General features: G+C 44.2%; 1 protein-coding gene and 1 long non-coding RNA gene across 11 annotated transcripts in view; one reads left to right on the plus strand and one right to left on the minus strand.

The window, feature by feature from the left end:
• Nucleotides 1–24,911, minus strand: part of AOPEP (aminopeptidase O (putative)) — a 392,900-nt gene that overhangs the window by 90,748 nt on the left and 277,241 nt on the right. For all 10 annotated transcript variants that reach the window (XR_011484978.1, XR_011484979.1, XM_070459519.1 and 7 more), the window contains 2 exons: nucleotides 24,297–24,340; nucleotides 16,010–16,070 (listed from right to left, as the gene is read on the minus strand). Coding sequence is in view for 8 of the 10 variants with exons in the window: in XM_070459519.1 (XP_070315620.1) it covers nucleotides 16,010–16,070; nucleotides 24,297–24,340 (105 nt within the window). In the remaining 2 variants the exon portion in view is untranslated. The remainder of the gene's footprint in view (nucleotides 1–16,009; nucleotides 16,071–24,296; nucleotides 24,341–24,911) is intronic.
• LOC139032441 (uncharacterized) lies at nucleotides 10,992–16,376 on the plus strand. Its single transcript, XR_011484980.1, has 2 exons — nucleotides 10,992–11,234; nucleotides 15,980–16,376. It is a non-coding gene; the product is annotated as an uncharacterized lncRNA (long non-coding RNA).

The following is a 24,911-nucleotide window of genomic DNA, read 5'->3' on the forward strand; positions in this document are numbered from 1 at the left end:
GGCTAATAACAACCAGGATGCCCTTAACGCTTTTAAGAAAAACCATCTGATCTATGATGCCCTCGACGTGGTTTGAAATTTCCCTCGGCCTACAAAGGAAAATATTTTTAGCATGTAGCACAGTTTGAAACAGACATATAAATGCACTGAAAATATAATTTTAGGAAAGCATCTGGGTTTGATCATTTCTTGTTTTACCTCAACACTGAATAGGTTCTATTTTCTCAATATAAGAAACACGGCAACATTCCGCTAGAAACTATGTAGCAATCACTGTAGCAATTTCTCATAAATATTTCATTACTGGCTCTGTTTTTATTTTTAAAGTGGCAAATACTCTAATGGTTTAACTATAAAAGCAGCACAAAAATGAGGTGTGCCTTCTGGAGCATTTGCCCCAGTGTTTTTCCCTCCTTCAAAAAGCAACTGAGAACTCACTGGATGATTTTTCCCAAGATCAGTTGGACAAAGAACATATATTTGGACAATGAACCAGAATTTATATCTCAAAATGTATCCTAGAAATAGTTGCCATGGTCCAAGGTAACAGTTTTTATTGATATGCAGGAATTTTAAGACATTAACAACCCTACCAAAATTGTTTTCATCTCCTGAGGGTCAAATAGGTTAATACCTGTGAATACTTGATTTTAATTATTAATAGAAGCAAATGCCTATCCTTCAATGATTAACCAGCATAAATGTTCTGGCAGACTGACTATTACTTAATTTCGTGTACATTTGTAAAATACCACTCAGGACGAAACATATGAAAACTTTCCTGATATCACTCCAAACTAAGAGCAAGTTTTCAGTCTGAGGACAGTTCAACAGATTGCTGGAGAGGAAAGGAAGACACTTGGAGGAAAAGTCAATTCCAACTTCCTCCTTTCAGAGTTGACAAGAGCTGAAGCCTCAGCAAGGTATAGTGACATGAGGCTCAAAATGGCTCTGACCTTCACCTAGGGCTGTTCCCCTCTTTCCTCAAAGAAGCAGTGAGGACTCAGAGAAAGCAAGTGGTTTGCGTACAGCCACACAGCTTGGTGGGACAGGGCTCTCTCCGAAGCTGAACTTACATGCCTCCTCCATCCAACATAGGACATAGCAGAGCAAAACTTCACTGCTGCATACTCTGTCGAAACAGCACATTGCCTATAACACAATTGACTCTCCTCCTCTATCCAGCCTCCACTCTTGCTCACTAACCTCACAATAATGCAGCCTGGCATTTTATGCATCAAATTGTCTGAATCCCCCTCAGAGTGTGATGGTAGCAGTTATAACTAGACAGGATCAGAAGCAGAAAATACTGAGCTTGTAAAGGCTGGAGGTGGAGGATTAACCTGGAAGGATAGGGCCTTTGGCTGAATGAACTGAACACACTCATTACCGAACACCAATAAATTGTGGACAACTGCCATTCAGAGATATGTGTGACGTGAACGCTGCCCTTCTTTAAAAACACATTTGAATTTGGACAATTTGACAACCACTGACTGTTACCCTGACCTGTGATACACTTGCTGGTCGGCCGCCACAGGGCTGTGCCCCTGGCATTCTCCTCCTCTGGCTCAGCAGAGGGGACAGAGGAGGGCAAGAGCCAGGGACTCTGGTTGGTGTTGGCTTGTGAATGGAAATAACTGGACACAGGACTCGTCCTTTAAATGCTTTGGAAGATACCTAAGGACACTTTTTGGTTCAGCCCATTGCTTTTTCTCATTTGTTGTTTTGATGACCTGGTATTTATAATCTAATTTAGTTTCTATCTCATGAGAGGAATAGTTGCATCTCTCAAAAGACAAAGACCTAAACTAATCTCTACAACACTCACATTCATTTACACACACAAAGTTAACAACTTTTCAGTGCAATAAAGCCAATACTTTCTTTCTTCCTTTTAAAAATATTTATTTGGCTGAGTTGGGTCTTAGTTGCAGCACACGGGCTCAAATTACAGTGTGCGGGCTTATTTGCCCTGCAGCATGTGGGATCTTAGTTCCCTGACCAAGAACTGAACCCACAGCCCCTGCATTGCAAGGTGGATTCTTAATCACTGGATCACCAGAGAAGTTCCATCCTCATACTTTCTATGCAAACTATTCCATCAGACACACAGGGCTCCCATTTAGAAACATCTAAATGGAAGAGGGTTGTGTATGCCTGTAACAATATTTATGAAAAGCTCTGGATTGTGAGATTCACATTCCTGCACACACAAAGTACATTTTTTTTGGCCCTCTAAACAATAGAAATAAACATATTCAGGGAAAAGAGCGGTCATTAATTAAATTAAAAATCATCCTTCCTTAGGCTTTCTGCTGTATTCATTTATTATCTCTTTATAGGTCTAAGGCAAGAATGGGACTAAGTTAATTTGGATTAAAAGCAGTCCTGCTAAAAATGCAAAATGCCTTAATTGGGTAGACTGAGGACTGAAGGTCCTAGATTGGAGCCCTGGCTCTGCCATTAACTAGGGTTTGGAGCTTGGGCACATCAGTATGCATCCCCTGGGGTACAGCTACCCCATGGGTGAAAAGATGAGCTCTTCTCCAAGACTCACTTCTACCTAGGATTCTAAAGCAGACTGAAATTTGTGCAATGCCAGAAAAGCTTAAAATTTAGCCATGAAGCAATAGAGGCAATACCCAAAAGATATATACCATAGAGATATTAAATACACATCCATTTTAAACAACATAATGGTTCTCCACAAAAGAGAAGAAAAAAGCCCCCTGTTCTAAAAAGCAGCCAAGTGTTCCTAATAGCTTTTCTTGTCAGCAGATATTCCGGCAGGCAGCAAACAAGGGTGGAAGTCCAGTGAGCGCTGTGAATGGCCACAGTAGGAGCTGCCGCCTACAGGCCTGGGATGCAGATCTGAGCATCCGCTTATGCGATGATGCTTTGTGATGTCAAAGAGTCAAAGAGGCCTGCATGTGTGTGCACTCATGTACACAACCCACTGCAAGGTTAGGTCTCAGGGCTTTCCCTGGGCGTGGGAAGGGCACGATGCAAATATAGAATAATGTGCCTTTGATGAGAACCGACCAGAGTATGTCTTCAGCCTAATAGAAGAGAGAATGGGAGCAGTTCCTCTTAAAAGTTTGAATTGGATGTTTTTCTATTGACAGAGGTTTGTAATCCAAAGCTGGTATCTTTGTCATAATTCTTTGAGTTTACCTGTTCCTTCTTTAAGATCTCTCTATATGAAACAGATAAAGCACTGCTCAAAGAAATTCTGTTAAACAGAATCACTCTTTACAAGAGCCACAATGTCCTTACTTAAGTGAATCTCTCTATGGGTGCGCAATATGTATGAACATGAAGGACAGGTAATGGCTGTATGTTCATGACCCACTGGAAACTGCACCTTGAGGACAATCACGTGGACTCTCCTACACAATAAGCTGGACAACTTGTGACTAAGAGGGGGTGGGGGATGGGGGCAGTACAGCCGAGTCTCTAGTCTCCAAGCATGTTGTCTTCTAAAGGACTTGGCATCCTGGCTGAAATTGGCAAGTACAGAAGTCAACCTCTCCAGTTCCCCAGTTCAGACCAGTTGAGTTCAGTTGCTCAGTCATGTCCAACTCTTTGTGAGCCCATTGACTGCAGCATGCCAGGACTCCCTGTCCATCACCAACTTCTGGAGTTTACTTAAACTCATGCCCATTGAGTTGGTGATGCTAACCATCTCATCTTCCATCGTCCCCTTCTCCTCCCGCCTTCAATCTTACCCAGCATCAGGGTCTTTTCCAATGAGTCAGTTCTTCACATCTGGTGGCCAATGTATTGGTGTTTCAGCTTCAGCATCAGTCCTTCCAATGAATATTCCGGACTGATTTCCTTAAGGTGGACTGATTGGATCTCCTTGCTGTCCAAGGGACTCTCAAGAGTCCTCTCCAACACCACAGTTCAAAAGCATCAATTCTTCGGCGCTCAGCTTTCTTTATAGATCAACACACACATCCATACATGACTACTGGAAAAACCATAACTTTGACTAGATGGACCTTTGTTGCAAAGTAATATCTTTGCTTTTTAATATGATGCTAGGTTGGTCATAACTTTCCTTCCAAGGAATAAGTGTCTTTTAATTTCATGGCTGCAATTACCATCTGCAGTGATTTTGAAGCCCCCAAAAATAAAGTCTGTTACTGTTTCTCCACCTATTTGCCATGAAGGAATGGGACCAGATGCCATGACCTTGGTTTTCTGAATGTTGAATTTTAAGCCAACTTTTTCACTCTCCTCTTTCACTTTCATCAAGGGGCTCTTTAGTTCTTTGCTTTCTGCCATAAGGGTGGTGTCATCTGCGTATCTGAGGTTATTGATATTTCTCCCGGCAATCTTGATTCCAGCTTGTGCTTCATCCAGTCCACTATTTCTCATGATGTACTCATTCCAATCCCAAAGAAAGCCAAAGTTTGAGCCAAAGAATGCTCAAACTACTGCACAATTGCACTCATCTCACACACTAGCAAAGTAATGCTCAAAATTCTCCAAGCCAGGCTTCAGCAATACGTGAAATATGAACTTCCAGATGTTCAACCTGGTTTTAGAAAAGGCAGAGGAACCAGAGATCAAATTGCCAACATTCGCTGGATCATTGAAAAAGCAAGAGAGTTCCAGAAAAACATCTATTTCTGCTTTATTGACTATGCCAAAGCCTCTGACTATGTGGATCACAATAAACTGTGGGAAATTCTGAAAGAGATGGGAATACCAGACCAACCTGACCTGCCTCTTGAGAAACCTGTATGCAGGTCAGGAAACAAGTTAGAACTGGACATCGAACAACAGACTGGTTCCAAATCAGGAAAAGAGTACATCAAGGCTGTATATTGTCACCCTGCTTATTTAACTTATATGCAGAGTACATCATGAGAAATGCTGGGCTGGAAGAAGCACAAGCTGGAATCAAGATTGCCAGGAGAAATATCAATAACCTCAGATATGCAGATGACACCACCCTAATGGCAGAAAGTGAAGAAGAACTAAAGAACCCCTTGATGAAAGTGAAAGAGGAGAGTGAAAAAGTTGGCTTAAAGTTCAACATTCAGAAAACTAAGATCATGGCATCTGGTCCCATCACTTCATGGCAAATAGATGGGGAAACAGTGGCTGACTTTATTTTTTGGGCTTCAAAATCACTGCAGATGGTAATTGCAGCCATGAAATTAAAAGACGCTTACTCCTTGGAAGGAAAGTTATGACCAACCTAGACAGCATATTAAAAAGCAGAGACATTACTTTGCTGACAAAGGTCTGTCTAGTCAAGGCTATGGTTTTTCCAGTAGTCATGTATGGATGTGAGAGTTGGACTATAAAGAAAGCTGAGCACCAAAGAATTGATGCTGTGGTGTTGGAGAAGACTCTTGAGAGTCCCTTGGACTGCAAGGAGATCCAACCAGTCCATCCTGAAGGAGATCAATCCTGGGTGTTCATTGGAGGGACTGATGTTGAAGCTGAAACTCCAATATTTTGGCCACCTGATGCGAAGAGCAGACTCATTTGAAGAGACCCTGATGTTGGGAAAGATTGAAGGCAGGAGGAGAAGGGGACAACAGAGGATGAGATGGTTAGATGGCATCACAGACTCAAAGGACAGGAGTCTGGGTAAACTCCAGGAGTTGGTGATGGACAGGGAGGCCTGGCATGCTGCAGTTTATGGGGTCACAAAGAGTCAGATACGACTGAGTGACTGAACTGAACTGAACTCTGCATATAAGTTAAATAAGCAGGCTGACAATATACAGCCTTGACGTATTCCTTTCCCGATTTGGAAACAGTCTATTGTTCCATGTCCAGTTCTGTTGCTTCTTGACCTGCATACAGATTTCTCAGGAGGCTGGTCAGATTGTCTGGTATTCCCATCTCTTGAAGAATTTTCCAGTTTATTGTGATCCACACAGTCAAAGGCTTTGGCATAGTCAATAAAGCAGAAATAGATGTTTTTCTGGAACTCTCTTGCTTTTTCTATGATCCAACGGATGTTGGCAATTTGATCTCTGGTTCTTCTGCCTTTTCGAAATCCAGCTTGAACATCTGGAAGTTCACGGTTCACGTATTGCTGAAGCCTGGCTTGGAGAATTTTGAGCATTACTTTGCTAGTGTGTGAGATGAATGCAATTGTGTGGTAGTTTGAACATTCTTTGGTATTGCCTTTCCTTGGGATTGGAATGAAAACCGACCTTATCCAGTCCTGTAGCCAATGCTGAGTTTTCCAAATTTGCTGGCATATTGAGTGCAGCACTTTCACAGCATCCTCTTTTAGGATTTGAAATAGCTCAACTGGAATTCTATCACCTCCACTAGCTTTGTTCATAGTGATGCTTCCTAAGGTCCACTTGACTTCACATTCTAGGATGTCTGGTTCTAGGTGAGCGATCACACCATGTAAGTGAATAGCTTCTAGACATGAAAGTTCAAAAGTTGAAAACCGAGGAGCAAAAGTGTCTCTAACTGTTCCTTTCACTCCACGAGAGTCCCTAGTACCTGCGCGGAGGGGAAGGGCTTGGCTTTTCATCCAGGGAATTTTCTTTCTAGCAAGGCTGCTGGCCCACCGGCCCAGATAGCTTACTGCCACTCAGTCACTAGCATTGTCTACAACCCTCTGGTGAATCTTGGGTAAACTTTTCCTTCTCACATTCAACCCTGTGCAGTCTAGCTGTGTCCCGCCTTACAATCAATCTGCTTCCCAGATCCTGTTCTCCAAGCAAAGCAGGCAACAATAAACTCCTTCCTAACAAGGAAAACGGAGCAGGAAAGATCACTGCTTCAAATGGTGGTCAATATGCATTCACCAGATATATTTTATCATCATAAATTGCATTCACCTATCTATTTTGGGGGGTGGAATGGTGGCAACCCCCTCCAGTATTCTTGCCTGGAGAAGCCTATGGACAGAGGAGCCTGGTGGGCTATAGTCCAGAGGGTTGCAAAGAGCTGGACATGCCTATGGCCTTGATTAGAGTGTGGCAGAGGCTGAGGCCAGGGCAAGGGAGCTGAGAGTGAGGCTGGCCTGAGGCGGGGGTCGGGGGGACAGGGGGCCTTTCCTCCACCCCTCACACTGGGGAAGTTGCCTCCATTCCCCTTGTCCTGGGGCATTACCCACTGAGCCTCACTCTGCTGTGAAAAGCTAGTCACTCCACACTGCCCCCGCCCCGTCACTGAGATCTGACTCTGCCTCATGCTGCTCATACATGCAGACTAAGTTTTCACCACCAGACATTGAACATGTCACACCCCTTGCCTAAAATGACTTCTCCCTTTCCTATCCTTCAAGGTTGACTTCAAATGGTAACTCAGTCCTTTCTGCTTCCACAAATGCAAAATGACCTCTTTCTTCCCAACTCTAAAAGTGAGGTAGGGACTTCCCTGGTGCCGAGGTATATATCTGCTGATGCTTTTTAAGTTGACCTGTGTTTATACTTAGAAATGTCTCTTAATAGTAGGCTTCTCCAGTGACTCAGATGGTAAAGGATTTGTCTGCAATGCTGGAGACCTGTGCTCGATCCCTGGGTCAGGAAGATCCCCTGGAAAAGGAAATGACAACTCACTCCAGTATTCTTGCCTGGAGAATTCTGTGCACAGAGGAGCCTGGCAGGCTATAGACCAAAGAATCGGACATGACTGAGCAACTATCACTCACTCACTGGTGCTGCAGTGGATAAGAATCCACCTGCCAATGCAGGGGACATTGGTCAGATCCCCGGTCCAGGAAGATTCCACAGCGTGCAGAGCAGCTAAGCCGTGGGCCACAACTACTGAGCCGGAGCTCTAGATCCTGCAAGCTTCAACCACTGAGCCCATGCCGCTAGAGCCTGTGTTCTGTAAGAAGAGAAGCCACGGCAATAAGAGGCCCAAATACCACAATGAAGGGTAGTCCCCTCTCGCTGCAACTAGAGAAAGTCCATGTACAGCAAAGAAGACCCAGCATAGCCAAAACTACCTAAATCAATAAATTTCAAAGACTAACTAACTAAAAGTGAGCTAGTTTTACACCACTTATTGCTGTTTCCTATAGATCAGTTATTTGTGTATCTATTTTTCCTACTGAATTATTAAGCATTCTGAGGGTAAAGCCTGTGTTTCTCTCATCTTTGAGTCATGCACAGTCCCTTGTGAAGGACAGATATACAGACTATATTCCTAGAAAGAGGGGAAGGGGAGGGAAGGAAGGCACTTAGCTGGAGGGGTGATTTCAGATCCTGGAAGAAGCTTCTTCTGGCAAATCACACGCATCTGGTCTGGGATGCTTGACAGCTCTGTCAAAGCCTAAGGTCTGATACAGTTACAAAGGAAATTTTCAAGGGAAAGGAAACACTTTTAATCCCTATTATTCACTCGGTGTCTAGTCTTAGATTACTGTGAATGAGATTTAAATTCTTTCTGGAAATCAGGTTTTGAAAGGGAGTGAAAAGAAGGAAGGCTGGGGAGCTTTCATTTGGGGCACCAAAGGAAAATGTCTCCTGTTTCTTCCCAGTGCCCTACGCCGTGAAGAGGTCAATACATTTTCAGTTCAGTTCAGTTGCTCAGCTGTGTCCGACTCTTTGCGACCCCATGGATTGCAGCATGCCAGGCTTCCCTGTCCATCACCAACTCCCAGAGCTTACTGAAACTCATGTCCATTGAGTTCACGATGCCATCCAACCATCTTATCCTCTGTTGTCTCCTTCTCCTCCCGCCTTCAATCTTTCCCAGCATCAGGGTCTTTTCAAATGAGTCATTTGGACAGTGTCAAATCAGATGCCTGCAGTAATACACAATGCCTGGGACAGACCTTTAGTTTCCTACTTCTCTCTGGGAGGACAGATCTTTCCTTCCTACTCTCTTGTTTCATCAGAGACTTGAAAGTTTTGTGGACGGGATACTAAAATCATTTGGGACCAAATAACTATGCCCAAAGCATATTCACTTATAACGGAATAAAATACGTTAAGTTTGACTTGAGTGATTTTTATCAGCCACTTTGAAGGGATTCACAAGAAATGTGGAACTAATCAGAGAAATATTGGGAAACAGCAATATTATAGGCTAAATTTGTACCTCCCCTCCCAACTCACATATTGATGTCCTAGCCCCCAGTTCCACAGAATGTGACTATGTTGGAGATAGAGCCAAAAAGAGGTGATTAAGGTAAAATGAAATTGCATGGGTGGGACCTCATCCAATCTGACTGATGTCCTTATAAGAACAGGAGATTAAGACAGAGATCTCTACACACACAGAAGAAAGACCACTGAGGACATAGCAAGAAGGTGGCCGTGGGCAAACCAAGGAGAAAGGCCTTGGGAGAAACCAAACTTGCCCACACCTTGATCTTGGACTTTCAGCCTCCAAATGTCTGCTGCTTAAGCCACCTCATCTGGTATTTTGTTATGGCAGCCTGAACTAATTAATATGAGCATGATGCCACAGATGCCAGAAATAAAGAAAATAAGCTAAAAGTGGACACATTTTAATAAAATCTCTCATCTCCTGTGACTGCCAAGCATCATACAGGAGTTGTGGGAAGAAGGGCCATAGCTTTGATGAACAGTAAGTGAAACAGTGGTGACACATCAACAATGCAGGCCTTGCCCCGGTGAGGCCAGAGGAAGTATCTCCAAGGATCCCTGACAAAACATTTCAGTTCAGTTCAGTCCCTCAGTAGTGTCCGACTCTTTGCGACCCCAGGAACCGCAGCACACCAGGTCTCCCTGTCCGTCACCAACTCCCGGAGTTTACCCAAACTCACGTCCATTGAGTCGGTGATGCCATCCAACCATCTCATTCCCTGTCGTCCACTTCTCCTGCCTTCAATCTTTCCCAACATCAGGGTCTCTTCAAATGAGTCAGCTCTTCGTATCAGGTGGCCAAAATATTGGAGTTTCAGCTTCAACATCAGTCCTTCCAATGGACACCCAGGACTGATTTCCTTTAGGATGGACTGGCTGGATCTCCTTGCAGTCCAAGGGACTCTCAAGAGTTTCCAACACCACAGTTCAAAAGCATCAATTCTTCGGCACTCAGCTTTCTTTATACTACAACTCTCACATCCATACATGACTACTGGAAAAACCATAGCCTTGACTAGACAGGTCTTTGTTGACAAAGTAATGTCTCTGCTTTTTAATATGCTGTCTAGGTTGGTCATAACTTTCCTTCCAAGGAGTAAGCGTCTTTTAATTTCATGGCTGCAATCACCATCTGCATTTAGTCACTTAGAAATTGTGAATCTAACCGCTGGACAAGAATGACAGCAAAATTACTAGGAGCTCAAAACACACACCACATTATGGCAACTGCTATTATTGATATAAAGAAACCATAATGTGCACATGGTTGCACAAAAGAACCAACATTTGCACATGCAAAGCACATATAATTTGAAAAATATAATTTCTCTGGAATTTGCAAAATAACCAATCTTGGTTTTTGTGAATGACCATTACATGTAGAATTTTTTATAGATACCACTAAGATTAAGTATCATAATAGGCCTTTAAATTATGTTGATAATAGTACATAATCTGTGCTAAAAGAAGCCTACATGTTATTCCCCTAATAAACCACCTGGCTTGCTCTGTGTTAAAAGCACATCATGAAAAAATAATAATAATAAATAAAAGCACATCATGGCTCCAATGACATGGAGTCTCTTGCATCATGTCTTATCAAGTTTCCCCAATTTTGTGAATGCAGGATTTTCTCCTATAAGACTTATGTTTTCCATCATTTGCTTGTGTGGCCTCTGGCAACTTGCAGGTGTTTGTTTGGAAAGGAGAGGCATTTTCCAAGATGACACAACAAGCTGATGTTCTAAATCCTGGGAGCTTGATTCCTGCCTGTTTCTGTTTCTAGGCGACTATATGATTGGCCATTAGCCATCTTCTCTCTCCCCATCATTGCCACTGCTGCCTGTGACTTGGCCATTTAAGGCTGCTAAGCACTTTTCCCTAAAGAATAGCCTGAGCCATAGAAGGGCTGTGGGGTTCACTGGCGTTATTGTGTTACTTGTTGGTGCCTTGGAAAATGGGTCACCCGGGAGTTGAAATTAAGCACTGAAGAGAGGATGGTAATTCGTTCATACCCTTATGAACAACTGCGGTGAAAGCAGCACTCAGCAGTGGATGATAATCATTCGTGGTTTCAGACCAGACTGAAGGGCGTCTATGGACTGACTAGCTCCAGCTTTAGCCATACATCTGACAAAACTACAGATGATTTCAAGTACATCAGTGGTGGATTTTAAGGTATTATGCACTCAGATTTTAATTCAGTTAACAGCTTTAAAGCATCACTATTCGGTATGAATATGTGCAAGCCACATTTGTCATTTAAAATGTTCTCATTGTTGGGGATTTCTCTGATGGTCAGTGGTTAAGAATCTGCCTTTCAATGCAGGGGACATGGGTTCGATTACTGGTTGGGAAACTAAGATCCCACATGCATCTGGGCAACTGAGCTCAAAAGCCCAAAACTAGAGAGAAGCCTATGCACTGCAACTAAGACCCAATGCAGCCATAAATAAACAAAAAAATATATTTTAAAATGTTCTATTTGCCACAAATAAAAAGTAAGTTGTAGCAGCTAAAATTAATTTTAATAATATATTTTATTTTACAAAGTATCCAAAATACAATTATTTCAATACCTAAAAAGTATTTAAAACCTTTAATGAGATATTTTACCTTCACTTTTTTGTACTAGGTCTTCTACATCTGATGTGTTTTCACAGTCTATCTCAATTGGATGCTAAGTTTTAATCAGAAATGCTTGGTCTGAAGTAGAGTTCATAGAATTGACAGTTGAAAAAGTGGATTCATTTACAAACCTAAACTGGTCCAAGTGGATTCATTTACAAACCTAAATTGGTCCAAACCATGACTGTATTATTAGATTTTCAATTTAAATTTAGATTACATTAAAATTCAGCATATAACTATTTGGAGACTAATAATTATGATCCAGTATATGCCTAGGAGTGGTAGAAAATAAAGTTTAAAATGGTAGCTTGGGGCAGTTTACAGCTTCAAATGGCAGGCCAAAGAGTTTTTTCTAAATGGGGAAAAAGTTTCTCGTGAGGAGAGATGTAAACTGTGTTTGGGGGAAGATTCACATAGCATTGATGTGGATGGTGGATGGAAAGGGGGACAAGTTGGAGGCTAAAAGAACAATTAGTTACTGCACTAGTCCAAGCAAAATATAATGAAAAAGTGAGGAAGATGCTAGGAAAGGAAATAAAATTATAAATTTAATAAGTATATATATAAAGATATCAGGAAATGTGGGCAGGAAATCAAAGAAAAGGAGGGGTCAGAGAGTTCTATGACAACTAAAATAAAGAAGTACAGAAGAAGGGCTGGAGGGAGAAAAGTTATTTCTATTACATTTGATATAAATATTTTAAAAAAGATTGGAATATGTACATATGTTCTGGTGGGTGGGAGGAGACCTTTGGGCAGACATAAAAAGAAATAAAAATCTATTTATAGAATTGTCAAATTAGCAGAATGGGCAACTTTCTTAGAAGTACTGTATACTATTCCAACAGTTGGGAGTGTCTGATAAATTAAATTATGGTACCACTCTTTAGAAATTTATGCAGCTGTTAAAAATTACTGCTGTTGAATTATTTCAAGGGATGTGGGAAATTGCTTAAGATGTATTTTTAAATGAAAACTTTTAAGTTTAGCTAATAAAAGTCCAATTTTTTAAGAAAGCATATGCACTTACATAACATATAGCACAGAAAATGTATAGAAGGACACATACCAGGCATATATTATCTCTGCAGAGTAAGATTGAAAGGGGCAAGGGCTTTATGTTTTTTTACTTTGGTTTTGCTTGAACTTGCTTCAGAGAACATATTATTTTTATTTTTGAAAAGGGAGACCAGATAAATGACTAAACGGGTTTTCTGTCAAAAAATTAACTCCGGGGACTTCCCTGGTGGGCCAGTAGTTAAGATGCTACATTTCAACTGTAGGGGGTTCAGTCCCTGGTCAGGGAACTAAGATCCCACACACCACATGGTGCAATAAAAAATAATTGAAATCAATAAATGACTTACAGAATTATCTCTGGGCCATTTTAATTTTCTTATTACAAACTTTTTTATATTTCAGTATGTAATACTTTTATAGTCAGAAAAATATCATAAAGGAAATAATCTGTAATATCAATGGTAAAATCAATTTTAAGTCTGTTAGCAAAGCCATAGGTTAGGGTTCGGTGTTTCTTTAAACAGATTTGTATCCAATTTCCTTTACTTTTTGGGGGCTCATGATTACTTTTATAGCTGCTGAAGCTATTTCCACACATTAAAAAAAAAATGATTTCCATTCAATGTGGCCAAAAAGGAGAATGGAGGCCAACCCCAAGGCAAACATTCCTTAGAGAAGACAAAAAGCCTCTGTAACCTGTGGAATGAAAACTTCACCAGTAGAATGTGACTCTTTTGTCATGAATGACTTCAACTGCTGGTGGACAGAAATTTTTAATGAGAACAAAGAGCACTGGAATGATTTCAATGCTCTGGCTGTCATTCCAGGCCAAACACACCAGTAACTTTATATTATAATGATAGAGACAAAGAACAAGGTGTCCCATTCACTGTGAGGCTCCTGCAACAAGAGGCGCAGAGTCTCTCTCCCTGAAGTGGAAACGAGAGGGAACTTTCAAGGAGCGCGGGAATGGCTGCGAGCAGGTAAATCACCATTAGCCACATAAATAATGGCCGGAAATGGGTGAAGAGATGAAAAGATGCCGTCTGATCATTCACCAATGTAAAGATGTGCACTAAATCAGGGTCTTTTCTGTCTGATGCTGTTGTTTTTACTGAACAGTTAAGCACCCAAGGAAATACCAGTTGGGTCTTAAAGACAATTTATAGCCGGGTTGGCCTCATTGCACCTGGCTGTGTTTTGACAGCAGGTTTCGTCAGTTTACAGCGGAGATTCTTGTCTATGCTATAAGCTGTCACTAATGCAACTAGACCTTTGGAAAAAAATGTACCACTCAGAGGCAAATCTTTCCCTGCCATGGACCCCTCCCCCTTTTAATGAAAAGCAAAAGCTGGTGGCAAAAGCCTCTTCTTCTTCAAGGGAAATTACAGAACCTCCTGGGAGCGAGCAGGTCAGCCCCAGTGTGATGGCGCTAGTCGGGTGCGCCTGCTTCTGGGCACTCGATTAAGGACTCTTTCTTTTCTCTTCCCTCGGGGCTAACTGCTGAACACAGCTGCCTTGTTCTGGGCCAGGAAATGCAGGATTTTGCTCTTTGAGCTCCCAACTTTTCCCAGCTTCCAGGCCCCCCTAAGAATGTCTGGGAGCCTTGCAACAGCCTGGCCTGAGAACTCCAGGCAGCAGGCTTCAGGGGATACCCACCCCTCACCCCTGAAGAAAACAACAAGAGCAGGGTGTGGCTATTTGAGATCAGGCAAACCTTAACTTTGTTCCCCTGGATTTTTGTACTCAGCTAGTGACCTGATTTGGAAGCCGCCGTCTTAGAAATCACAGGAACTCACACGTAACATACACAAGTTGAAAGCACAGCCTCCCAGGACCAGGTGCTCCCGAACGACTCACTTTGTTCTGCGTGTTTAGGATACAGCATTTTATTCTTTTTTGCTCCCAGAAGGACTGGGCCAAACAAATAAGTTTTAACAGGTGACACGCATTCCTGAACCGAAGGCTGTGCGTCCTTCCTCGGGAATGAGCTCCTGGTGGCTGGTGGCTGACGTTGCCCCATGTGTGGCAGAACAGGACAAAGACAAGAGGAGAGGGATGAAAAGGTAATGGAGAACAGCCCCTCCTGTTCCTTAATTTCATGGTTCACAGACATTCATTGACATTCAGACACTCCCAAGGGGAAGCTCGTATAACCAGTCATGAAACCAGAAACGAGTAGGCTAACAGGCCGCTTGCCTGCGCCCCGGGCAGACTTTCTCCCCACCGTGGGGTCCACTCCCAGACACTCGGGCCCACCGAGACGGGTCTGCAGCTGCTCTGGGGGTTGGAAGAGTTCCAGGCCCACCGGGTCCTCTGACCAGCCGCTTCCAGGCAGGGCCCAGGCTCTAGCTCGGGGCGGCCCTCGAGGCTCTTGGAAGCACAAGACCCGGGGAGAGGGCAGCAGGGAGAAGGCAGGGGGGAGGAGGCTTCAGGCCAGGTGATATCCACACAGTGAGGGCCGCCAGGGAATGTCCCCCTCAGAATCACCATGGGCTGAAAGGGGGAGCAGAGAAATAAACCTGAAGGAGAGGGAGGTCCCGGTCCCCCAGACAGAGAAATGAGTCTGAACTGCTCCTTCAGATGAGAAGAGCAGCCGGAGGCAGAGATGCAGAAGCAGAGGAGAAAGCTGAGGGCAGCTGCATGGGCCAATGAGGGGGAAGCTATGGGCATGCTAGGTCAGAGGAGAGTGACAGGCAGGCCAGTTCACTCGTCGGGCCGCATCCACAGAGCAGAGCTCGGGACGCCGGCAGTGCTGGACTGCTGCCTGGTGAGGCTGCCCAAAGTGTGCATCACGCTTTGGAAGACCTCACTGAACACTCAGCTCAGAGTCAACCAGAATGTCCACCTCTCACACCACAGTCACTAGGGGCAGAGGCCCGAGGCACACTCTACCACGGCCGGCCAAATAGCGTGGGAGACATCATCTTCCTGACTCAGGGACACTGCAGCTCAGCGAGCTGGTTACTGTTATGTGTGTTTAGGCCCCCAGTCAGGTCAGACTCTTTGCGACCCCAGGGACTGGAGCCCACCCGGCTCCTCAGTCCATGGGGATTCTCCAGGCAAGAACACAGGAGTGGGTTGCCAGGCCCTCCTCCAGGGGTTCTTCCCAACCCAGGGATCAAACCCAGGTCTCTTGCATTGCAGGCAGATTCTTTACCAACTGAGCTATCAGGGAAACCCGCTTACTTGTATAAGGATATATATATATATATAAAGAAACCACTGTCATGATTGATACACTAAGTGATAAGCCTTACTGTTCTCCACAGAGTCTGGTGAGGCAGTTATCTGAAGCTCACCTGTGGAATTCCAGAACTCTCCAGCCAGTCTCGGAAGATGTTTCCAACAGATAGCTCAGGCCTTTAAAAATAAAACAACAAAAAAGTAAAGGATTAAGAAGTTACGGAATGGACTTCCCTGGCGGCACAGTGGGTAGAAATCCATCTGCCGAAGCAGGGGACACGGGTTCAATCCCTGGTCTGGGAAGATTCCACATGCTGCGGAGCCACTAAGCCGGCGCAGCGCAACTACTGAGGCTGCAACAACTGAAGCCCGTGCTCCAACACAAAGAGTAGTCCCCCTCATCGCAAGTATAGAGAAAGCCTGAGCCCAGCAATGAAGACCCAGCACAGCCAAAAATAAATAAATAAATGCATTTTAAAAAGTTACAGCGCACTTATTATTAATAACACAGAATGGTTCTAACTCTCAGGGCACATCACAGCATTGTTCTTCCAGAGAAATCTGGAGAAAGTGCAGTGCCGTCTCAGGTTAAAGTGAGGAGGGGGCACGGTCACATTCAGTAGAGTGTCTCTCTAGTCCACAGGAGTGCACATGATGAGATCTAAGCAATCAAAGGGGCCCCACAGGAGGTCCTTGATGCCATGAGAGGAAGTCTTCGCTGGGCGTGCCTATGCAGGGAGGAGGGGGCATGTTCATGGGACATGTCAGGCGTGACTGCTTCCTGAAGAGAGGTGGAGTAACATGAAATCTGAACCTCACAGCACTGAGTGCGTCAAAATGAAATGCCAACTTCACGGTGACGATGGGTGACAGCAAGCAAGAATGATACAATTCATCATCGGAACCCTGGGAGGCGCAGAGCGTGGAGCACACGTGGCTTCTGCTGCCTGTTTTCAAGCAGGTCTTCATTCCGCTTTATTCAGAATGTTATGATTGCCTGTTTGTTCCAAAGTCAGCTAAAATCTTTTGGTTTCATGCCTGCTGATTTAAATACTCCTTTAAATGTACCCAGTGGCCAATATGTTTAGGGTCCACAAGCTTTAGGTCATGTCTTCCTGTCTTACTGAAGTTTAAGCAATTCCTCCCTGGCTTCGAGATAATTGCTGCTCACGCCCAGTCTTCTCCAGCCACAGAGGCCTTCCTGGAATCCTCTTTCAGGTTGCGTACGTCACACCCACACGGCCCTGTCTTCTGTGGCACAGTATCCTGTCACAGTCTGAGACTGCAATTTGTTTTGTTCCTTGACTTGTAAATGTCTCCTCACTAGATCAAAGCTCTCTGAGACCAGGGTCGGTGTCTGTTTTACTCACTTCTCTTAACCCTGCACTTAAAACCGTTGTGGTGTAAGTATCCCCATAGATACTTTTTATTTGAATGAATGAAAACAGATTTCATTGTTGACTCAATAAAAACTATTCCTTTTTAAGTTAATGATCACCTTGCCCACTAAGATACCCCCAAGTCAATAAGGTCTGTATCGTTTTAAATTTTATGTATTATAAATACTCCATCACATGTATGAAATATTCCCTCCTCCCTCCCTTTGGAATTGTAAAGAGGTTGTGGAAAGATACAGTGCCATCTGCATCAGTTAAGATGCTGAAGGCCAAGAGCTCCCCTCACGCCTGTACTGTTCGGCTGCAGGCTGGACGCAGTGAGAAGGGAGGGAAGAGCGGGCCTAGGTGGCTTAGGGAAGACAGGGTTGACTGATCTTGTCCTTCCTTTTCTTCTTCACTGAGAAGCAAGTCTCTAGTGTGTCGTGGTCTTCCCTTGTTGTTGTTCAGTTGCCAAATTGTGTTTGACTCTTTGTGACCCCATGAACTGCAGCATGCCAGGCTTCCCTGTCCTTCACTGTCTCCCACAGTCTGCTCAAACTCATGTCCACTGAGTCAGTGATGTCATCCAACCATCTCATCCTCTGTCACTCCCTTCTTCTCTTGACCTTAACCTTTCCCAGCATCAGGGTCTTTTCATCAGGTGGCAGTTGGAGCTTCAACTTCAGCATCAGTCCTTCCAATGAATATTCAGGGTTGATTTCCTTTAGGATTGACTGGTTTGATCTCCTTGCAGTCTAAGGGACTCTCAGGAGTCTTCTCCAGCACCACAGTTTGAAAGCATCAATTCTTCAGCACTCAACTTTCTTTATGGTCCAACTCTCACATCCGTACATGACTACTGGAAAAGACATAGCCTTGACTAGATGGACCTTTGTTGGCAAAGTAATGTCTGTGCTTCTTAATACAATGTCTAGGTTTGTCATAGCTATTCTAGGGAGCAAGTGTCTTTTAATTTTATAACTGTAGTCACCATCCTCACTGATTTTGGAGCCCAAGAAAATGAAATCTGACACTGTTTCCACATTTCCCATCCATTTGCCATGAAGTAATAGGACCTGGGGAGGTCTTCCCTACCCGGGGAAAAGCAAAGGTGGTTGAAGGGGGCAACTGTTGCTTTCAGCAAAGAGAAAATACACAGAGGGGAGAAAAACTAGTCTGGATTCATTTTCGAGATGATGCTCATCTGTGGGATGACCAGACAGGGAAGAGGCCAGAAGTGAATAAGGGGAAGGTGACCACCCTCCCAGGCTGTTTGTTCAGTTCTCAGGTCAGTGAAATTACTGGCTGTGCCTTGTATGAAAGGCCAGGAGCCACCATTCCTGGGCTCTTTCCCACTGTTTCTTTGTCATCATCTCGGTGCCCATGGCCAAGTCTCCTCTGTAGGCTGTTGAGAGCGTGGAAGTGTGTGCTCATGTGCGTGCATGCACACGTGCTCTCAGATGCCTGTGTGTGTGTGTGTGTACATGCACATGCACGCATGTGCACACATGAGTGCACTTGGAGTGGGGGTGGGATGACCAGAAGAGAGGAGGCATCTCTCAGCATATTAAGGTCATTATGATATCTTGGATTTGATTTATTTGTTTGGCCGTAGAAAGAGGCTCTGGAAATGCCCTCACCTGGCATAATTGATATGCCAGGAGGAGGAAAGTGGTGTCAAAGGGCCACTTAGAGAAGCGCCCAAGAGGACTTAAGGTTGTTTTACTTTCTAGTGGCATGTGCCAGGCTGGAAGGTAAGACAGATTTGGTAACTTCCATTAAGGATGGTGTTCAGAAGAAGGTTCATTCTTGTTTGGAATGAATGCAAACAGTTCCCACCTGGTCTGGCACCAGGGGGCAGTTCATCTGGTGTGTAGAGCTCCTGCCTGGGGCTTGAGCAGCTCTGGAGACCCTGCTGGTGCTCTCAACTGTTTGTCCCAGTTTAGAAGCAAGGGTCCATTTTTATCCCCGTCTATCCTTCATTGGTGCTTCTCTCTAAGTAGCCCATTCATCTTCTTCCTTTCCAGCCAAGGAGGGACAAAAGGTCTAGTTACCCATCCTTCAGGAGATACCCAGGAAGGCGGCAGCACTCAGAACTGAGCTGCACTGTGTTGTGGAGTCTAGGAAAATGAGCATTCTTAAACCTGCCACAACTTAAGATGAAGAATTTAGAAAGTATTTAGAAGACAGCAGTAGTGATGATCAAAGGGGTAAGCACATTAGATCCACAAGGGAGGTCAAGGGAACTGGGATTAAATAACCTGAAGAAGAGAAGTCTGGGAGTGACTACAGAGCAATTTGCAAGCGGTTTTACAAAAGATGGTGAACAGCTGTTGTGCATCCCCATGGAGGAGTGAGTAAGAGGACAGGGACATAAATTTCTTTTGGAGACTTATAGCTGAAAGACGATTCTTTAGGGGTGGCACGGTCAGGGGATGGCATGGTGGAGGGCAGGGGCTGGGAGTTGAGTCCTGGAGTGTTACTGACTGAGGACCACATCTTCACCAATGAAGACTGAGAACAGGCTAAAGCTTATCTATGTGGCAAACAATCAATGGGTGCCTATCAGGTATAGGGTTCGGATAGGGTTCTGTACAAGACTAAAACTATTATCCCCATCTTAGGGATGAGCAAATAAGTGGCAAACAATCAATGGATGCCTATCAGGTACAGGGTTCGGATAGGGTTCTGTACAAGACTAATACTATTATCCCCATCTTAGAGATGAGCAAATAAAGGTCCAAGAGGCTGAAGGTCTTGCTCAGTGCCTCCTAGACAGTGTTCACAGAGCTGGGACTCAGCCTTCTGTTGTCTGGCTGCAAAGCTCTCACTTTTCTTCCTGTGTGGAATTCACAATACATTGTTCATGATTTACGGTGCAGACAAGCCTGCAAGAGGAGAAGGCCTGTGCTGGCTTCTGCCAATGCTGACTTCTTGGTCCTATCTCTCCTGCTGAAGGTGACCTGGCTGCTGCCGTGGCTGCACTGTTTGTCTGCCCCCAATTACAGTTCAGAAGAGATAGGGGGACCCTTGGGAGGGGCAGGAGTGTGAGGACAGGAGAGTTCATTGTTCAGCTGCATCCAGGAGCAAAAGACACTCTCCTGTGAATGAAGAGAACCTGTGTTTCCAGATCACTTACCCCTGGAAAGGTTCAAAACACCTTATAACCATTATCACTTCATTCCTCATAATATCCTCGTGAAGTGGGTGTCAATTGTCGTGTGGCTTTTTAACAGATGGAGAAAGTGCAGCATAAGAAAACTGTTCAAAGTCAGCCCTGCTGCGGCTGCTAAGTCGCTGCAGTCGTGTCCGACTCTGTGCTACTCCATAAACGGCAGCCCACCAGGCTCCTCCGTCGATGGGATTTTCCAGGCAAGAACACTGGAGTGGGTTGCCATTGCCTTCTCCAAAAGTCACCCAGGCTAAAGGAAAGGGCTAGAGAAAAGACCTAGGTTTCTAGACTCCCAGTCTCAGTGCAGACATCAAACTGCACGGATGCCCACTTACAGATTTCTTATGTGTAATAAGATGCTAAATTCTGAGAGGAAGATCAAAGCATTAACTCCATCCACTAAAAACAAATGTGAACATTATAGAAGTAGCAGAAGTAGCCTTACCTCCAAGGAAATGATGGGAGATGGTCTGAAAATGCTGAATTTTCAGGAATTAAAGGGGCTCTATGTTTTATTTTTTTAAATGTACATAGTTTTTCCTGTTTTGATCATAATTACTGAGATGATAGTACAGGTGAAGTTCAGTTCTGGACTTGGATACGTAGCAGTGGTGAAGCTGAAAGCTGACTTTTTCAAATCAAGACACTCAGAGTCAAGGCCAGTGGTGAGTTTTTCCCCTCTGAGATCATGGAGCTTAAATAATCACAACAGACAAGCAGAAGCATTTCCACTTCTCTGGGACCTAGGACTTACAGGAAATTACTCTTCTGCATGTCTGCTCACTATGAAAATTGATTTTATACAGATAACTAAAAGTGCACAGACCCACGCCTGCATGCCCTCCGTCTCTGTACTAGTGAGCGGTGCTCCTGGCTCATTATTGAGGCCTCCCGGGTACCCGGAACAGCCGGCTGTCTCAGCCTCTGGCCGGAGGGCTCCCGTGCTGTACACCCGTGTCCTGAAAGGCAGCTCTGACTTTTAGGAATGGGTCTCCAGACCCTGTGAGCTCTGAATGTAGTCACATGTAACTAATGCCACAACGGGGGGAAAGGGCTGGCCATCCTGCATGGTGCTAGTTAGAAAAATAAGTTGTGTTTAAGGTCAGGAAAGTGACCAGTAGCTCTTCTCTTCTTAATGTTATAGTACACAGAAACAAGACCTAGGCGTGGGATGAAAAGAGCATTTATATGCTGTGTGTACGACATTGCTCGGTCAGTTGACTTCTGGGGGTGGCATGACAAGGATAGGGTGCTGACTATTAGCCATATCTGCTGCTTGTGCCTATCAACTCAGTGCTGATCAGGAGAAAGGTCTTTATCACTCTTGGCTCTGTCTTCGGCCCCTTGAGATTCTAAAGATCACCTCCTATCTGCGCGCCTACAGGAAAGCACCAGGCCCGTGCTTCGGGAACAGAGTGAAGGCACAGAGAACACGGGCAGTGCAGTTCTCCCTGGAATCAGGCTTTGGGGGCTTCCACGTTCAGGGTCTGAAGCGGAAAATGATCTTGTTCTGAAATGCAATTTACAGTCTGTATGGGTTTTTAAATGTCAGTAATTTATGTTTTTGAGTTCCCTTCCTACCTGGGGATACAAACAGTGTATGCCTCAATGCCTTATGCATGGTTACTTCTTTTCTTGATCAGAGCAAGTCATCTGCGCTTGGGTAGATAATGAAGATTGCTGAGGTAACATTTACAAACAAATACTCCCTAGCTTCAAGGGGGAGGAAGAGTACTGAATTAAAACAAATACGTGAATGTGCGCACACAAACATAATAACTGATGAGCAAAGAAAGAGCGGGCAGCTGTTGATACTGTTGGACTACCGGGTGGGGAAGGCACGCCGGACAGGCACTCCTAGCTGCTTCTTCTCTTGGTCTCATCAGCTTTTGGACAGAAACCACTCACTGAAGATGTCTAAAACATGGTTTCTCATCTCCCCTCTTCCACCTTCAAACACTCAGCCTTCCCTCCCTTTGCCCCATACTGATTCCTGAGACCAAACACCTGCTGCCTGGATTGCCAGGACTTCTATACTGCGCATGTAACTGAGTGGCAGGGAGACAGAAAGGTCAGATCATGCAGGGACTCCTCCTTTCAGCTCAACCAATCAACCAACTTAACTGTGGCACTCCTGGGGTATTCCCGAGATCTGTTCAAATCCCGCTGCCACCATCCACCCATGGTCCCAGCTCTGGATCTTGAGTGAACTGCTGTTTCTATCTCTGGTTGGTCTCCTGATAGCTAGTTCCCTCCATCCTATCTATCTCCCACGCTGACCACTCCCCAGATACCTTTCTAACCTGCGGATGGCACTCCCCTACCTGAAGCCTTCAGTAGTACCTCTGGCCTGAAGGCTTGAGCATAGGACTGCTGAGCCCTACCTCTGTGCTGAAGTTTACCAAAGAACTTCCTACCCTGAGTCATGACCTGTTTCATGGACATCTTTAGCAGCTGACTAGGAGCTCCCTGAGGGCTAAGAATAGACTTAATTTTTTATTTCCTAATGTCCAGCCTAAAACCTGGTGAAGGAGGTACTCAATAGAGAATGTTAAAATTAATCGAAGCAAGAGAATAAGAGAAAGGCAGTATGACGTAGGCTGGCCCTAGGGCTTTAACTGGCTGGTCTAACCTAAAAAATTTTGTCTTGTTCAGCACAGCTCACGTGCCTAACAGATGTGTCTGAGGATCAGCTTGCGATGGAGTCAAAGATTAGAGGCTCCACGGGTAGGTGTGGGGCCTTCGGAGAGCTGGATAAAATTGGTACAATGTGCTGCACAGGTAAAAGAATGAACAGTCTGCTTTAAAAGCTGGATTAGATTCTGAGATTAGTGAGCGGGAAAGACAATGTTTGAGTTTCAAAATATATTCTAGTATACTTGCTGAAATACATTAATTGTAGCAATGAAGTCTCAAATCTTAAGGAAAATTTTTTTAAAAAGCTTAAGCCTGCTAGTCAAAATGTGATGCTAACTGGGTAAGGCATCTTCTCGAAGGGCGAAGGTTGGTGGTCAGTGGGCACCTTTCAATGGAGATGCTGCTCTTAACATCCACAGTCACAACAAAAGTTACTTTGTGGGATCATAAAAAATATTCACAATGATAAAATCTAGGTGCCCCCAGAGCTAAAGGGCTTGGGCCATCCAAATGAACTCCATAACCTTATTAGGAAGGGGATGTTAAGAAAGAAGACCTCCAAAATGAAAAATGCACCTTGTTGCCTCCATGAAAATTGCTATATTTGTGCCCTGAGAAGTTCATTACTCAGAAACAGACCTGGGTAACAGCCTAAGGAGGTAATAAACCATGTCTATTAACTTTCTTTTTCTTTTTTCTAAATTAGTTCCTAAGGAAATTGCTCCATTCTATTAGAGGACCTGAAAGGTTATTTCAGGGCAAGTATAGAAGAAAAGAAAAATTCTTACAGGTAACCTGTTGTTCTTGACCTTAGCAATAATGGACATATCTGATGTGATTTTTACATGAAGCAAACCTTGCATGTTCACTTTAAAAATAAAAGGATGAAAATAAATAAATAAAAGGATGGCAAATCTGAAACATTTCAGACATTCCAAAACAAGTCACCCTAACTTTTAGAACTTGTCTCTCCTCCATTCTTTTTCAGGGCAGCTGAGGCCATAGTGTCTCCAGCTGTTTGTGCTGGCTCCTAGAATACACACTCCTGATATTTCTAGGTCCAATTGATCATCCCAGGACTCCTGCTGGCTGGATTAGGTCCCTCCTCTATTGACAGAGGAAGATTAAACTTCTAGGCTGCAATTTGCCAAACAATGGCAGAGTCATTTTTAACATTCAAAATAAAACTGGGCCCTTAATTCCTAAATTGGTCCTCACCTTTTTTCTTCTGGGATGTTCTCCAACAGCATTTGAAGGAAATCCTGGAAGAAGAAAAAAGCAAATCATTAAAGATGTCCATCAATAAATAACCTTGCCTGGAGTCATGCCAGAGACTGAGTGTTCCCAGCTGCTGACAACTCACCTGCTAGGGAAGGTAGGCTGACACTGAAATATTAGGCTATATACTCAATTTATTAATTTACTAGGGCTTCAGTCCAATCAGTTAGAGAGATTTATTTTTGTAAAAACCACAAACAAATTGAAAAAAGTAATGTTTGCTATTCTGACCTAACCCAACACTTTATTTCATTCCATGTTTAACTATTTTCAAAAGGCTAGCCCGAGCACACGGCACTGTCCCTCTGACTTAACCATGTCCTCCTCTTCACCAGCTTTCCCTAGAGATCCTGCTTGTTTGTGCTCAGTTTCTCTGCCATCTCCGACTCTTTTGCACACCCACAGACTGTAGCCCACCAGGCTCCTCTGTCCATGGGATTCTCCAGGCAAGAGTACTGGAGTGGGTTGCCATTTCCTCCTAGAGGGAATCTTCCCGACCCATGGATTGAACCCATGCCTCCTGGGTCTCCTGCACCGGTAGGCAGGTTCTTTACC

Source organism: Odocoileus virginianus, chromosome 31, assembly GCF_023699985.2.
Source record: "Odocoileus virginianus isolate 20LAN1187 ecotype Illinois chromosome 31, Ovbor_1.2, whole genome shotgun sequence".
Lineage (NCBI taxonomy): Eukaryota > Metazoa > Chordata > Mammalia > Artiodactyla > Cervidae > Odocoileus > Odocoileus virginianus.